This window comes from Zeus faber (assembly GCF_960531495.2).
Source record: "Zeus faber genome assembly, chromosome: 1".
In the NCBI taxonomy this organism is placed as follows: domain Eukaryota; kingdom Metazoa; phylum Chordata; class Actinopteri; order Zeiformes; family Zeidae; genus Zeus; species Zeus faber.
Window position 1 is genome coordinate 47,239,078 of NC_137193.1, and position 17,673 is coordinate 47,256,750.

At 44.8% G+C, this 17,673-nt stretch overlaps 1 protein-coding gene across 1 annotated transcript in view; it reads left to right on the forward strand.

Moving 5' to 3' along the window:
• The window catches only part of glis1b (GLIS family zinc finger 1b), a 68,964-nt gene that overhangs the window by 17,510 nt on the left and 33,781 nt on the right, over nucleotides 1-17,673 (forward strand). Inside the window, exons 2-3 of the mRNA XM_079996858.1 lie at nucleotides 9,522-9,702; nucleotides 10,888-12,412. Coding sequence (XP_079852984.1) covers nucleotides 9,522-9,702; nucleotides 10,888-12,412 — 1,706 coding nt within the window. The remainder of the gene's footprint in view (nucleotides 1-9,521; nucleotides 9,703-10,887; nucleotides 12,413-17,673) is intronic.

Genomic DNA, 17,673 nt, shown 5'->3' on the forward strand with positions numbered 1-17,673 from the left:
CCTCCGCTGTCAAAGCAAATTGTGGCCTTTTGAAAAGCTCATTTTCCTCGAAGGACGCCATTTCGGGGCAAAGTTAACCCCTAATCATCTTAACTAGCTAATACGCATTGTGGCACTGACTTCAACCGGTACCGGAAACTTCAAAAGCAAAAACAATTACTATGCACGCTTTGAACATATCCTATTCATGAAGTAACCATTTATTATTCTTCTTGGACTACAAAAAAAAGTAATGAAAAGTTGGATGTGAAATAGGATTCCTCTATTGGCTCCCATAACATCTGGTTTGGCCCTTGTTTTGAATAACTAGCATCCCTGCTGAAAATAACAGAAGGTTGTGTGCACTGTGTGTAGGTAACAAACTAATCATTTACAAATGCTGCTGCAGACAAATGCAATCTAATTACCACCACTTAAATTCAGCCTCTTATTTGGACCTCCGACCCCGGCGGGAATCTTCCCTCAGAAACAAAAAATAAAATTAAAAAAATTTCTAAAATACATACAGTGATCTCAGCAAATTGATCGCTTGTTTAGAAGTCGTATCAATTTTTTCTCCCGTGTCAAATGGTAATGAATGGCAGACGGCGATGGCGGCTGAGGAGAGGTGCGAGGGAGGCTGCAGGATGGGACTGCATGGAGTTGCTCTGTTTTGCGGCGGAGTTTGGCCACTGTCATTTCAGAGGAATTTCCTGCCATCTGTGTTCAATCGAATTCTCTCACAGATTTGGGCTTGTGTGTAAATATTGGGTGCCGGGGAAGACTGAGGGAGCACTGTGTTTTATTTTGTACCGTCGGCCGCTCAGCCCAAACTGCGAAAAGGGCCGCTGGCGCTTGTGTGATTCCGCGCCGACAAAGCCTCGATGAAGCTCACAGTGTCATGCAGCTCAGAGTGGAGCAGCAGAGGCATGTCGTCCGTATCACCATTTACGTTTCATATTTAGATGCACCGGTCAGCGGTAACGGAAACACTGAATATCCAATGCTGTTTTAAAAACAACACTGCTCTTTGAATTAATCACATTATGCAAGGACAAGCTTGGACCTGACAGCATGGCTGGTCCTGTACCCTGAGGATACTTCTAACATTCTCTCCAATATCTTAATCTAAAGTTGAATGAGATTTAAATGTTTGAATATAAAGTTGGAACTAAATAATACACACTAATCCTGATGCAGCAAAAATTAACTGCGCCATTTTCGGTAACCCAGTCATCCTGGGCAGGACAGAGTTATTGCATCATTATAGTAATTCTGACAAATAGAGCGCCGCGCTCCTGATGTTTGACAAATAGATCTGATTTCATGTGGGCTTCAGAGGGACTTCCAGTGTTTTGATATGACTTCATCAGGCACAGGGACAGACTGAGCTCTATTGTTCAGGAGAGGAACGGGCCACCTCTGCTCTACCCCCCTCTGTTTATTCTTTGCAGTAGATTTATATACACTGGGTATTCTCTGGAGTGAAAACACACACACACACACACACACACACACACACACACATACACACACACACGCACACACACACACACACACACACACACACACACACACACACACACACACACACACACACACACACACTGATACACAGACAGACAGACACACATACACACACACGCACGTACGCACGCACGCACACACACACACACACACACACACACACACACACATAGACAGACACACACACACATACACACACACACACACACACACACACACACACACACACACACACACACACACACACACACACACAGGGACACACATAGACACATTTATGCTCATACTGTACATGCCAACACAGCCGGGCACACTAGAGTGCTCAATGTACATATACGAGCACTTTGGGGATCTATCCGGTTTCAGGTAAACATTGATTGTGGACTTTTTGGGGAAAGATTTTTTTTTGAATGTGACTTATAACAGAGGACTGTAGAAAATAAGTTAATTATTTTAAAAAGCGTATATTTCCCTAAAAAAAACCAACACCTTATGTGTTGGGCTTTGAAACCACCGTCGTCCCTGAGACAATCTCACAGGACCCGCTCCTTCGCTCTGCAGTGTTTACTGCCACCTCCTCCACACAGAGCAGCCTCTTGTCTGGCTTTGAAGAACCTCCTCCACCCGTGCCCAGGTTCAGCGCCCTTGGCCCGGCTCTGCAGCACCGAGCCCATAAAGTTGTCTGTCACCAGGCCAGAGCACGAGTCACTAGCCGTCAGACTGTTTTGATGTCAAGTCATCGCGTCGTCCGTCTTTTCCTCACCTGCACCGTCCAAACTGACACATGTTCCCTCCGTGTCACGCACGTGGATGATGGTCATATTTTGTGGTTTTCCCCGTCCAAAATTGCTTTGTTACAGGCTATTGAGTGTGTTCAGAATTTTTATTTTTTTTAGCAATTATATTCATGAAATGTTCTTATTTGGCTTTACAATATTTTTTATCTATTCAACCACTTGGCAAGGATTGGTAGTTCTCAGTTTGTTTTTTCTTTTTTAATCAATTCATCTTATTTTAAATGAATGTATACTAGTGGTCTAACCTTTCAATAATTTACTTTTTTGCCTTCATTATACTGTCTGTTGGCCATGCTCACAAGGGCAATCAACACAAAAAACCTTGCACTTTTCAGAATTCCACATTTTATTGAAGTCTCTGACGGCGTCAGGTCATTACCAGTGACAGGTTACTACCACCAGGTGGTGACATGCACAAGTGAAACATTTTAATTACTTAATAAGTGAGAGCAAGAGAGCAGAGGATGTGCTTAAACATGACAGAGAGGGATCACTTCCATTGTTGCCAAATGTTGAAGAGAAAGCTGCAAGAGCACAGAAGACATAAAGTCTGTGCCTACATATACATATCGTGTACACCCTTGCTTATAGCGTTTAATCTCACAATGTGGTGCTCTTTTCGGAGTGTAGGCTGTGATTTACCACGTCCCCTCTTTTATGCCCTGCAGTGACGTGGTTTCCGTGGCACCCTGTCTGGGAACAGAGCGTGTTGGGGTAATTGGAGTTGGAGGCTCGTTTTGTGCCAGTTTGTTTGTGTTCATGGCTGAGGTCTGCTGTGCCCCCGCGTTAAGGGCCCTGTATTACCGCTGCTTCCCACAACATGTGCCCTCCACTTTCCAAAACTCCGAGACTTATTTACTGAATTAGCCACAACATTATCGAGCTGACTCTTTGACTGTGTTAGGACTGACGTTTAATGACTCGTCGGTTCCACTGAGAACTTCATTGAGCCTGCGCAGAGCGGACTGTGTTTTGTCTCGTGGTGTGTGGACGTTCCTCAGCAGAATATTTGATCAAAATGAATATGTTAATCTTATTTTTAGGTTGTATAGTCAAAGTGACCTTTTTCCCCCGTCGGGTTCTCCAAATAGTGACAGTTCATGTTCCGGCCGAAGTTGTGCATGAGAACAATGAAAAGAAATGGAGAATACTTAGTTGAGCGCAGCAAAAAAACAGCCATAGCAAACCGATTTCATCCTCATGAGAAGTTCTCATGTCTGCTGGTACCAGTAATCCCACTAGAACAACACAGACATTTCTGTCCTCCTAATTTAATACAGTTTTTTTTCCTTCCTCCTCCCTTGCGCTGCACCTGTTTTAAGAGGAGCTTTCTGACTAGACGTTGTTATTTTTCATTTACTTGTGCCCCCAGGTTTTTCAATCATACATCCATTACTAAGCAAACAAATAAGTTCCGGGCCTACGCCGCAGACACAAATATAGACATGAGTTATGAGATTTGGAGAAGCCAGGAAAGGCTTTGGACGATAATACACAACATCTGCAGCGGGCAACATGCACAACCACAGCATCCCTCATACCTTCGTCCCTCGGCCCCGGGGTCACACACTTCCATCGGACGACCTGTCTCACGTTGAAAGAGGAAAACGAGAAGGAGAGAATCTCGCATTGAGGCTCCAGTTTGGGGGAGATGGGGGGGCGTGCGGAATAAAACGATCATTATTAACAGTTTAAGCGTTGAACGCTATGATTTACGGGGGCAAAAGTGGGACCGGTTGAGGTGTCACACTGGATTTCCACATGCATCTATCTTGCGGTTTTGGCAGCTTGTTGTACCATGGGTTCAGATGTTCTTGTCGCTCCTGACATCCTGTTCCCTTCCACCCTCCCCGCCCCTCCCCCGCCACCGCTACCACCATCCGCCGAAAAAGTAAAGTACAGTACACCTCTGATCACTCCTCCGCCTTTACTCCTCCCCTTCAGCCATCAATCCATCCGCACATCTGCTTCTCGTTGAGCCTCGGCAGCTCGGAAGACTTGAACGAATTAAACGCTGGCACAAGTGCAGTCTCACCGCGGCACTTAACACAGCGCTTAGGTGACTTAAAAGGCAGAAGCGAGAATTATAGAAAATTAAGTGTCACCAAAATAAAAAATCACCCCTATTACGCTTGATAATGCCGCACAGGCCATCTGCTGATCAGATGGAGGACTGCGATTGTCCGGAGAGCCATTTGAATAGCCACAGAGTCAAAGAGGAGAGAGAAAGAGAGAGATAGACAGAGAGAAGGTGAGGGGAGACGGCGCCGTGATTATTTCTTTAAAAGCAAGGGGAGGACGAGAGAGGAGGAGAGGTAGAAAAAAGGCTGAGCCACAGTAAGAGTCACAGAGGGAAACAGAGACATAAACTCCCGGCGACGTGATGACACAGTTTGATTAGAACGATGCTGTACAGGGTGGAATGTTTCGTGGGGTAATACAGTCATACGTGTGCATCCTGGGGATAATATCCCTGCTTTTTTCCAAGGGGTCAACTCAGCGAGATTGGAGCCATGTGTCTGCTCAGCGTTATTAGTCACTTATTAGTCACAGGGGTTGGGAAGACAGTTTTATTCAAGTCAGAAATGCCGTTGAACTCGAACGTGACTCTGATCGTCGGTCCCTGGGGCGGCCGGAATAGGTGTGCAATTACAGCGCACCCTGACCGACTCATTGCTCTCAGATCGAAATGCGTCCAATATGTGAAGAGTGTTCAACAAGCAAATTTATCACTGTAACAATGACCACAACCTTCCCCTAAAGACTGAGTCGCAGCCTATGGCAATTATCTTCATTATCAACGCCGGATTAAGGTTTTGTTCCTGTGTATTGTCTTATTTTGAAAACTCTATGGCCACAGTTGGCTGGGTTAATCAGCGAGGAGAAGGCTTAAAAAACGCTTTCCACTTGTGGTTATGATGCTTCTGCTATTTTATGGCTTCACTTTGTTGGGCTCCCAAAGGATTCTGACCGAGGGGGGGGGAGGCATGACAAATGGATGACATCAGAACATGCGTGTTGGAGGGTGATTGGAACCTTGTTTCTGTCTCCGTCCTTCACTCCAGCCAAAAGAATAATCATATACTGTACGTTCTGCAATAAGAGCTCCAGTAACAATGTTTATCCCTTTATAATTGCACCGTTGTTTTGAGGCATTCGTTTTTATGTATTTGCGGACACGGTTCTGCCTTTGATCTTTGCCCTTCCATGCTCGTCTCCGCGAGCGCCTCGGTTTATCATCTCCCCATAGTGAAAGGAACATACCACTTTAATTACACAGGGGAGGACAGGTTGATGAACACACACGTTAGGAGATTTACGGGACGTGTAATGACGTATTATTAGATACCGTGCCATCTTCTTTTGATGTCATCCTCGTTGCGAAGACGTTTCTGGGTGGTGCATAAAGTGGTGGACAACAATGGAGGCCCTTTTTTGTGTCTGCATCTCTGCTTGTTAATGCTGACATCAGTGGTTCTTTGTGAGGATCAGCCAGCACATCTGTACATGGTCTCCCTGCTAAACAGAACGCCTGCCCCAGGTTTTTCTGGCATTGTCTCGTCGCTTTCTTTATCTTGCACTCTCTCTCGCTCTCTCTCTCTCTCTCTCTCTCTCTCGCTCTTGCTCACCCTCCCTCTCTCTCACTCCCCTCACAGCTTGAGAGTGTGAATTGGATCAGGCCTGAATGCTGACTTGCAGTGCTCATTTTATCTGTCAAGCAATCAATCACCCTACAACAATTAGGGTCCGATCAGAAAGGGTTGAAATCGATATTGTATGGTGTATTATATAATACGATACAATAGACTCCATAGAAAAACTATCGCTGTGCACAAACTGTACACCATGCTCAAATCACTCCCATACTCTGGACATTCAGGCACATATGCTTTTAAATGCACGCACATTGAAGCACACAAACTCAGAAAAACTATTTTCCTCTCATTCTCTTTCCAGCTCTTTTTCCCTTCTTTCTTTTTTTTTTGGGGGGGGGGGGCATTCCCAATCCAAATCCCAATTCCAATCCCAAAACCCAATCCTTCCCTCTTCCTTCCGCCACCACTGTCTCTGGACGTCTTACGTTTCAGCCCAGTCCCAGGTGCTCCCTCTGGGTTCCACCTCCTGATCATTCCAGGCCTTAACACACAATGAAATATTCAACGCTGAATTACCATGGCACATTCAATATAAACTGAATTTACTGCTGGTTGCGGTCCAAGCCGCCATATGTTGGCAGAGCCTGTTCTCCCAGCCAGAGCATGACTGATTCTGTTAATGTAATGTAAAGCGCTAAATCACTGGAGCGTTAACTTTCTACAGCACGGGGATCAGGCACGTTGACATCCGGAGGACCGGGATGGAGACACCTTATTCGGATCGGGGCTGTGGCCGTACAGGGTATATAACACGCTTTAGCAGGAAGGAGAATAAAACGATAGCAGCGATGGACAAATGTTAAACACATTTTTATTTCCCTCCTTCTGGGAAGGACCATCCACTTCCACAAACACGAGACCTTTCCTTGTTCCTCCGTGGGTTCTTGGCATCGAGGGCCGCCCATGGTCTTTCTGCACGTATTGAACCGTGGTTAAGCTGAAGCCTTTTTACCTCATAAAACCTTTATGTTCACTCATTGCAACAAATTAAAAATAGGAAAAGTTGCACATTTTAGCCTTGAAACAACTTTACTCCCCATAAATATGTTCTCAGTGATACGCTGAACCTCTACCTGTTCATCTGTTGTTGTATGGCAGCATCAGTCATGCGGCTTAAATTGACATATGCATATAATATACATCTCAGAGAAAGAAAACTTTTTTAATAACAACAACAAAAAACAGATGAGCTTGTATGAGGAGCCTTCCCAATTGTTGGGAATGTTTTTTTTTGTATTTTTCTAACCACAATCAATTTAGTCTGGCCTGGAAAAAATCATTGTTCTCATTTCATCATCTTCTATATTTAATAATAGCATGTGTCACCTAGCATTAATATCAGATGGGCTACGGTGGGAGGACACAGAACAAGTGCCCCAAAGCAAAACAATCACTGGCAATGGAAAGACAACCAGATAAAACCTGAAGAAATTACACTGACAAACCGCCTGCAATGCAGTCTCTATAAACAAACAAATCACGCACAGGTAATCAGTGGTTTGGATGTTTTTCAGTCACGTTCATTATTTTACAGATATACATATTTTTACTTTCACTGGCAAACAGCCAGGGTTGTGTTTCAAAAGAGCAATCTCATTCAAAAGAGCATCAGCTTTTATTTGGGCTTGATTTATTAGGAAGCTTGGTCCAGGCCTCGACTTTAAAATGGTCATGGTGATATGCTTTTTTTTGTGTGCGTGATCGAGTGTGTGTGTGTGTGTGTGTGTGTGTGTGTGCGTCTGCGTCTGCGCGCAGCATGTGCATCCAGTTAAAGCTCCATTAAGAGATCTCTAATGCTGTGCTTTATAGCGATGTTTGTGCTTCTTTGTGTTTGCAGTTAGTTTGTGTCAGCGTGTGTGCGTGCGTCTGAACAGTCGAGGAATAGTTAAGACTCTGTTAAAAAAAGATAATGTTACTTGTTTGACTCATATCACCTCTTGCCTTCCTGATTAAATAACTATTGTGACCAAAAAAAAATGCACACCAAAAAACACTTGGCTCTGTGCCAGCAATCTTGAAAATGTTATGTATAAAAAATTGGAGTTGGATCACTAACTTCGGGGGATGCAAACAACTAAAAACAAAGAAAAATTCCTAAACGTGTTTTGCTGTGATTTGATAAAAAAAAAATAATTATAATTTGTATTGCCTGCTGAGACATATTGTGTTGGGTCGATAAAGGTTTGAGTCAAACCTTTTGTATTGCCAGTGTTTAAATGAATGGGAAGTAATGTTATAGTTGTGTTAAACAACTATCTAATACAGTTATGCTCTCCTTTATTCTCTGTTTCCCTATTCTCTTCTACTGTATCATTTTATTCTTTAGTATTATATCCTTCCGGTTGTTTTTCTCCACTCCACACATCTCCTTCTTCTCCCTTCATCATTAATTTATTCTATTTTTTACAACTAATTTTCTACTTTTTACCCTATCACCCTTTCCACTGGATGCTTGGTGTTTGGCCCACACTCCACTCATTCCTTGAATCCACAGCCTTTTCTTTCTCGCAGAGCGTTTGGGCGACTGTGTTTATAACAGCTCATGGGGTGCGATAACATTGTCAAAAACATTGTTAGGAGCAAATTAAATTTGAGAAATTGAGTTAGGGAAGTTGCACGGCGGGACGTGCGGCAGTCTGCGCACGAGTGAAATGGGATATGGGCTTACCTTGCGCCAATAATTCTTCATAGCTTTAATCCTCTTTTACTATTTCTGTCCTTTATTGCAGCAGTTTTTTTTATATTGCTGGCTTTAACAATTGAAATCCATTATTTCAGGTTTAGTTCCGATAGAAACTTGTCAGCTTAATGGGAGAAATACTTAATGAATCCACACATTTAGCAGATTAAACTGGAAGTCCTTTACACATCAGCGACTATTCTGAGTTCACTGTAATTATCCTAAATGATAACCTTTCCACTGGGTGATGTTAAAAAAGAGGTCCATGTAGGAAGTTATCGAGTAGCTATGATCACTAAGTGGTGGAACTTTTTAGGGCCATTAAAATACAGTGACACTTTTATCGTTTCTGTGTAATACTATTCACATATATTGACTTTAAGCAGTATATTCCAATTCCAAAAGAGATTCAATTACGGTGTTTATTTAGCCATACATCTCTGTGGCTCCATCCTCGCTGTCAGCAGTTGGACTTCTCCAAAGACCAGTGTCTCCATATATAAACACAGTTTTTGCGGCCAGAGATTGTTCCTTGTGGCAATGTTCTTCTTAATAGGATTTCAACATGTCACTGGTGGAACAGTTCCCATTGTAAACTGTTGCAGCTCTGATGCAGCTATTATTCTTCCAGGGTAGCCCAGAACTGAGTGAGTTTGATCTCCTCTTTTTGGCCTGTCATTGACTCTGGATCGCTGCCCTGTGAGCTAAAACAATGTACCAGCGTTTACACATTTCAAGTGAAGCATAAGCCATGTTGTCATGTGCAAAAACAATCAGTTTATTGTAGAATATACAAAATGTGCACGAGGCAGTTGTGGACTTGCCAGTGTGTCTATGGAGAAATAAATGATAAACTGTTATTTCTCCAAATCTGTCCTCCAGTGAATGGCTCGTACTGCTCTGAGAAGGACGGTGCCAGTGACCTGGGTGGCAGTGGGGGTACTCTGATGCGCTGTGGGCAGATCTTGCCAGTGGGGGGTCATCCAGGGTACCAGCACAGCCTCCACTGTGACAGACCCAGCCATGAAATGCACCCATTAGAAGACCCACACCGGGACAACAGGTAAGATGGCTGTTTTTTTTTGGATTGTCTTTTTGTCCTATCTATGCATTTAAGTAAATAAGAAATAATATTTTCCTCATTATCGAATACACATGCATACATATTTCCACTTGAAAATCACACCCTGGTCTAGCACACTTATCACTTTAAAATGTGACATCTGTTGTGCAGTCCATGTGCACAGGTCTGAAAGGTCTGTCCGTCAGGCATTCATTGATTTCATTTATTTTAGCCATTCTCTTCCTACTTTCCATCCCTTCAGTCTTGAGTCATCTGAACTTGTGTCCTCCTGGACAGATTCCTTTTCATATTGTCTTTGAATACTTTACTACACCCAAACAGGAAATGGCGCTTGCGTAAACAAAAAGGACGGGAGCCTATATTGACAGCAGTGACAAAGTCGACCGGCGGCTTTCTTTAGCTGGTGCTGGCCTTCTTTTCCCCGGATGGCTTGGGCAGGAGAAGGGACAAAGACGATTCCTTCAGTCCAGAGAAAAGTGGGGCCTTCTCACATCACTCAAGGGCTTTGGACAAAATCCATAATGAGCCAACTGACAGGAATGATTATGTAGGAGATCACAGCAACGCATGGAGTAATCTGACCCAGGTTCCTCATTCATTGGGGCAAAGATTCCCACCATAATACGCAGTATTGTAAATGGTGACCCTTCATAGACTGCCATTATGCCACCAAAACAGGTGACTCTCTATATTTTCCCCAATGTTGGGTTGGGTTTAACCCCTTTGTGTCATCAAAGCCTGTCAGAAAGACACACTGACCAGTGGCCTCTCCATATCTTTGTAGCCACATCACCCCTTCACTCTTTTCTTAGTCATAAATGCCTATTCATGCCTCTTGTCGGCGGAAGGTTCTGTTTGGATTTTTTACAAAGTTACTCTGGCTTATCGGTGGCGTTCACGTTGCTTCCCGGCTTCCAACAACACCAAGAGTCACCAAACATATTGTACATGTTAATAGTTCAATTTAATCAAAGGCATTTGTCGGTACACCTAGTTTCAATACTTTAGGTCTTTGGGGAGGTGGGCTTCTCTCATCATGGTGGGAAGGAAGAGCAGCTCTCCATCTTTTAACAAGCATTTGGCTTTTAGCTCTCATATTCTCTCCCCGTGTCACCCTAATAGCATAGCACTCAAATGCCCCTCTGTTTTTTTTCCCTTTCACAGAACGACCTCTGCCTTCCAGAGGTCCCTGCCGGTGGGCTCTCCCAACCAAGACTGCTGCAGCGCTAATAGTGGGAGATCCACTCACCCTTACCCAATCAAACAGGAGGCCATGGGCTACAAGAGCTCCTCCGCAGGACTGGAGTCTCTCAGCGTAGCTCAGGCTGGATTCCAGAGCTTTAGGCTGGGAATGGCTGCCGCGGTGCGGAGTGGGGGTATGGTGGAGGCGTCGCATGTTAGCAACAGTGGAAATGGCATCTGCGTGGTGAGTGGCTTAGGCAGCGTCATGGCAGCGGACGCAGCGTGCGCATTTAATAATGAAGATGGCTCCTCCCCACTGGCTTTGTCCCCTGCTGGGTCCCATCATTCAGCGCGGCTACTCAATGCCAGCAGTCTGAAGAGGCGCTACCTGTCGCTGGCGTCGCACTCAAACTCCGGCACCGGCAGCGCTGCCGTCACAGGGTCCCCGTCAGCCGCCAGCGCTGCCTCCGAAGGGATCGATATCACCGCCATCATCTGCTCCTCCTCCCAGATGTCAATGGTGGCCTGCGTCAACGGGCTCCGCACCAACCCCTCACCCAGCCACCCGAACAACATCGGATTTTCCTCCTCTTCCTCCTCCTCTACTACTTCCCCACCCTCTGCCTCCTCCCAGGGAGCCCCCCACAAGCCCCCATCTCTGCCCCCACCCCGCGGCAGCCCCCAGCGGGCTAAGCGACAACAGAGCTGTCAGCTTCCCTCACCCGCCACCTGCCTGCTCTCCCTCTCCTCCTCCTCATCCTCCTCGACCTCCTCAGTGTCGTCAGTGGAGCCCGACCAGGGCCAGGGGCTGTGCGGGGAGCAGGGCTCCATGCAGCAGGGGCCTGGGGCCGGAGGGGCAGGTGGGGCAAGAGGAGGCTCTGAAGGGCTTGGTCTTCTGATGAGTGGGTCCTTGATGTCGGGGCCTGTGGCTGGAGCCGGGACACTGCTAGATGGAGGCCACAGGTCAGGTGCAGCCCTGAAACAGGAGCCCCTGGATGACTTTTCTTCCAGCGAAGATGCGCTCTTTCAGCAACACTATCACTCCCACCACCTTAGTGGGCGCAGCGGGCACCACCGTCAGCCTCATCACCCAGCTCCCCCTCGACCTGCCATGCCTCCCCCCTACCACCTGCACCAATACATGGGCCCCAGCCCCGGAGACCTACTCCACCTCCAGACCACGGCAGCAACACCTGCTTCCTTCCTGGGGCTCAAGTCCTCGTCTCGAGGCCCCGCTAGGTCTCAAACAGACCCAGAGCAAGAGGAGATCGGTGAGGGAGCTGTGGCGGACAGGCAGGTTTGTCGCTGGATCGACTGCAGTGCTGCTTATGAACAGCAGGAGGAGCTGGTGAGGCACATCGAGAAGGTGCACATTGATCAACGCAAAGGAGAGGACTTCACCTGTTTCTGGGCTGGATGCGTCCGCCGCTACAAGCCGTTCAATGCCCGTTATAAGCTGCTCATCCACATGAGGGTCCACTCTGGCGAGAAACCTAATAAGTGTATGGTAAGTCCCTCTCACTCACTCCAACCCAATCCAAGCCTAATCACAGTTTATCACCACACCATGACCCAAATTAGATATTAGATATTATTGTCTCTCATGTTGTTTATAGTTCAGGCCTTTTTTAAGAGATCGGAAATCACTTGAAGGAAAGTACATTGCTGTCTCTGTTCAAGAACTTTTGGCCAAAAAAAAAAGGAATTCTATACCACACCCCCTGTATTCACCCGATCTCACCCCACACAATTTTTTTCCTGTTCCCAATGGGTGTGTGTTTAAAATGAGTTGAGTCCTTCCCACAAATGCAGCATTAGTAGGCTCTGTTAAAGTCATAAAATTAAGTTAAATAACAGAAATGCACATTTTGCATACATTTGTAATATACCCTCCTACAATAACAAGACAAGACTTAATTCATCACAAATTACTTTTAAAAATTCAATTCAATTTCAAAACATATATATTTGTTTTGGTTAAGAAACAATTTTGTTTGCAATTGCTGTATTTTTAGTAGAAGATTTCAAGCTGAAGGGCTGGAAGAATACCATGTCACTACACAAATAGATTTGTGGTTGTATTTTTTTACAGGTAAGGCTCCAATTCCACAAGTCAACACACTAATCAATGTCAAACTGTCATTCCATAGCTTTTGCAAAATGGAAAAAGCCCTCCAACCATACGAACGATTCCCTCCAAATACACAATTAGTCCACAATTTGTGTAGTGCGAAGCCATGTTTATTTTCTTGAGCGCTGTGTTTTTTAAGAAGGGATTTAGATCATGAGAAGCCAACACATCTGGTTAACATAACCAAACAATGCCTACACTTGATCCCTTTAAATAGGAGCTTTAAATTTTTAGCTGCCCCACAAGTATTAAGTGAGTCGCCTTTATATCCAAACCAAACATTTGTAGAAATGTAGTAGTCTCCAGTAGGGAGCCGCTGAGGAATAAGCTGTAACATACTCGAGTCTTGCTCAATTCACGGTTTCACCCAAAGCCCCTGTCAGAAGTCATCTTCTTCATCTGCAGGAAAGTGTCCAAATTCTAATTATCGAAATACTGAGTCTGCAATATTTCAGGATCACCTGTTTTATTTTAACTTTTAGGTTTTTTGTTATTTTTTTGCTGAGGAAATGGAGGTCTTGCTTATTTTTTTAGCTGCATCTGCTAAAAATTGTGATTTGTTTAATTGTCCGAGGGGAAACAATAGAGATGATGAATAGAACATTTGATATCATAATTCATCTAAATGGTTATTTTGGTGATTTTGGTGCACATTGGACTTTTGATGGCTGCTTTGCTTCACTCCGTCCGGCGGGTTCCTTTCTTTGGCTCGGCATTGTATAGACTTTTGAAAGTAATTTGCTGTGCTGTAGGTAGACGAAGCAGCTGTTAGATGTGTCACTAATCCATTCAAACTTTTGATTTATCTCGTGCCCGTGTCCTTAACAAGCGCTGCAGTCACATTCTACAGAAACACAAGGAAAGGAAAGACGGCAGTAAGACTTGGAACAGCGAGTGTGTGTATACAGTAGAGTTTTATATGTGAATGCATTATAGTGTGTGTGTGTGTGTGTGTGTGTGTGTGTGTGTGTGTGTGTGTGTGTGTGTGTGTGTGCTTGCGCGCACGTGCATGTGTGCGCGCATGCGTGCCTACGTGTGTGTGTGTGTGTGTGTGTGTGCTTTTGTGTGCCTATGTGTTGGTGTTGGGAGATGTTTACCAGATGTGAATTTAAGAACAATTTGGCTCAGTGTGGACGCGCCACTGGACTCTGTCTCCGAACATGAGGCGGTAAAGAACTTCTGCTGCACACACCAAAAAACCCCAGAGCGCTCCACTCTGACCCCGAAACCCGCGCGCACACACACACACACACACACACACACACACACACACACACACACACACACACACACACACACACACACACACACACACAGATACCTTGCAGCAATGTCAAAATGGGGACATTGTTTCCGTCCAGTCATACAATGGGAAGTATTGATGCCGTGTGCCATACATGGGATTGTAACACTCTTACTTTTCCGACAGTGAATAAACACAAATGTGAAATGTTTTCAAGCTTGCATCAACACACCGAATCAGCAGGGATTTCATGTGTGTTGATTTGGGAGTCCCACAGATAAACTGGGAGATCCAGAGAAAATAAACACACATTCTCTGTGTATTTGTATCAGTGTTTGTGTTTGTACATGGTATATATGAGTTTACAGTAATTGCTTTGCACTTATAGGAGTTCCCTTCAAATGTGCCCACAGGTCTGTGTGTGTGTGTGTGTGTGTGTGTGTGTGTGTGTGTGTGTGTGTGTGTGTGTGTGTGTGTGTGTGTGTGTGTGTGTGTGTGTGTGTGTGTATGTGCGTGCCTGCGTGCGAGTGTGCGAGTGCATGTGTGCTTGTGTGCTTGTGTGCTTGTGTGTGTGTGTGTGTGTGTGTGTGTGTGTGCGTGTGTGTGTCTGTGTGTGTGTCTGTGTGTCTGTGTGTCTGTGTGTGTGTGTGTGTGTGTGTGTGTATAAATGTGAACCTTAATGTAATCATTATTTACAATAGCTTGTTTTTGCCTGATGTGCCAGTGCAGCAGACAAATGGCATTTAAGCATTCTAGAAGTGCTTATGGAAGAAACAGAGGAGACATTTTGATTTAGGAGTAAACGCTAAAGAAAAACAAAAACAGGACTAATCCCTTTATCGTCTTTCGAGCTGCAGATTTGGGTTGGTGCTCATGAGCCAAGGCTGTCCTCGCATCCAAGCACAACACTCGGTTCTCTCTCTCTACAGCTGCACGGAATTTAGTTCATGCCGCGTCTTGGCAGCAAAAAGTCATTATCACAACTACAGTCGTAGCCTGACCCCTGCCCCTGTCGCAGCCTCTACACGGTTAATATTTTTAACCAATTCCACATTAGAAACATGCCTCAGATTCCCTGGCTCTGTAAACAGCTGAGTCCAGAGCACTTAAAGATCTCCGTAAACTTTTAGAAGGTATTTTTGATTTGCCCCCCCCATCCAATTAAAGCAGGTCTGGGCTACGAGCAAGGACACGCTGCAAAAGGGAAACAACATAATCCCCCCGCAATATCCTGTTGTGTTTCATGCTTAATTCGCCTGAGGTTTATTACATTTTTCCCCCTTGTCTGCATAAATATTAAAAATATATCCAGCTAGTGCAGCCCAGGCCTGGTCGCAGGCTTTGAATATCTTTCCTGGTGTCTTAGGGGAAGGCCCCCTTGGATTTGAAGTGTCTGAGCGTTGGACTGTGAACTATGAAGGTCAGATAAATATCCACCTAAACCACGGAATCCCTCTGTGAAGAGGACAAAGCGTTTAGGGATCGCTGAGTCCCCTTTTATTCTGTCCTCACTGAAATAACAGATTGCAATTTTACTGTTAATTCATGAGGAAATATGAATGTAAAATTCTTCCAAATTGCAGTTTGATTTAAATATTGTAGAGTATTGTATTATATGTATTTCATTTTTTATTTGTTTGTTTATTTATTTATTTTGGGGATTTGGAACTGAAAAATGCAGAAAGACACATTTAATTCTGTGTTCATGTTTTCCAGTTCATGCATGTTCAAGAGTTTGGAAAATACAATCAAGATTATAATGTAATGTCAAAATAAATATTTCAGTGTATACAGTAATTGATTACTCCATATTGCTTGATTTCCAAATGTTATATGACTCTCAGGAGTCGTATTAATTTAGTCATATATTTTAAAATATATTTGAATGTAGAAGTGTAATTCTATCATGCAGCACGTTTAGGTTTTGGTGTAGATTATGTAGAAGCACTAAAAGCACAAGACACAACCACCCACTCAGTTCACAATGAAAAAAATACACCTAGCATTACCTGTCTACTTGGTCTCTGTCCAAACACACACACACACACACACACACACACACACACACACACACACACACCGTCACTCGGTGCATTTGCTGAAGGAAAGTTGGATTTCGAGGCATGCTGGAAAAAAAGTGTAGCTCATGGAATTTCCTCTTTTCTCACTCGTGTGAAACCAGCAAACATATATTCAGATTTATTAGACTGCTTTTTGGAAGAGAGTGGCAAAATCCCTCAGCAGCAGACGTTGAGACACGGAGCGTGGGCCGTTGCCAAGATGGCGTGTGTTTTCAGGGGTAAATGGAGTCTTTTGTGAGCAATCAGCTCAGACACAGCAGATGAAACAGGGAGTGCCATTAGCTAATTAAAACTGAGGTTCAGCACATGACCCGACTTTTCCCTCTGAATGCCACCTGAAACTGGAGCTGTCTGGGCGCTGGGCGCGGGCAGAGAGTGACGTTGACGTTAATGTGTTTGTACCTGTACGAGCCGCTGACACCCCTGGCTGTCTGGACGACTTAGCGGCCACAATCTTTCAGACCCGGGCCCTGGCGTTGTGGCTCCGCTGGGGCAGGTAGCGGCCCCGCTACCTGCAATGAAGACGTGCGTAGTGCACCGGGGCCTCATCTGGATTGCAGGACTTAGCCGAGTGCTCAGAGAGGCTTAGATCCCCGCGCACAAAGACCGGGACACACACAACCACACTAAAGAGCCCCACTGAGTATATATTATTCTGGATAGGTTCACCACAATGACACACAATTCAAGTGTAAACTAAATGTACAGTACTCCCTTTTTTTGTTGCCAGAGAGGAGAGTGTGTGGCTCATTTCAAGTCGTCTAATCATGCTCAATAAGTGAGAAGGACTTTGATTCGGCATGCCAGTACTGACTGCTACAATCCCCAAATCCCGCTTAACTGGGGACAATTGAGAAGCTCAATCAGCCCCAAATCAGGGTCTGGCAGGGTCAACTCTTTTACTCTTCAACTGATATTTCTCTTTAGTTTCTCTGATATCAAGGAAGTCATTTGCATAATGAGGGTTGTCAGCCACTCCCCAGTCAAACGAGGTGATCAAGTAGCACAGCACTAATCTCATCCTGTGGTTATCTTCCGTCTTCCTGTCAGATCCAGTGCACCACTTGACAGTCGGACCGTCATGCCAAAAGTAAGGCAACACCGTCCATATGTGATATCTGTATGATGAAACTGCTGTTGGCAAAGAGGCTGATGTTTTGGCATCTGAATGAAAGCCCTGAAAATAGACGGATCTTGCTTGTTTTCCTTGTCGAGGAGGCCAGGCCAACTTCTTGTCAGGCCATAAAAGTTTTCCAGTCAATCTTTTACAGTAATGCAATCCAGTTTCCTCCAACTCTGTTTCTGTTTCTGTT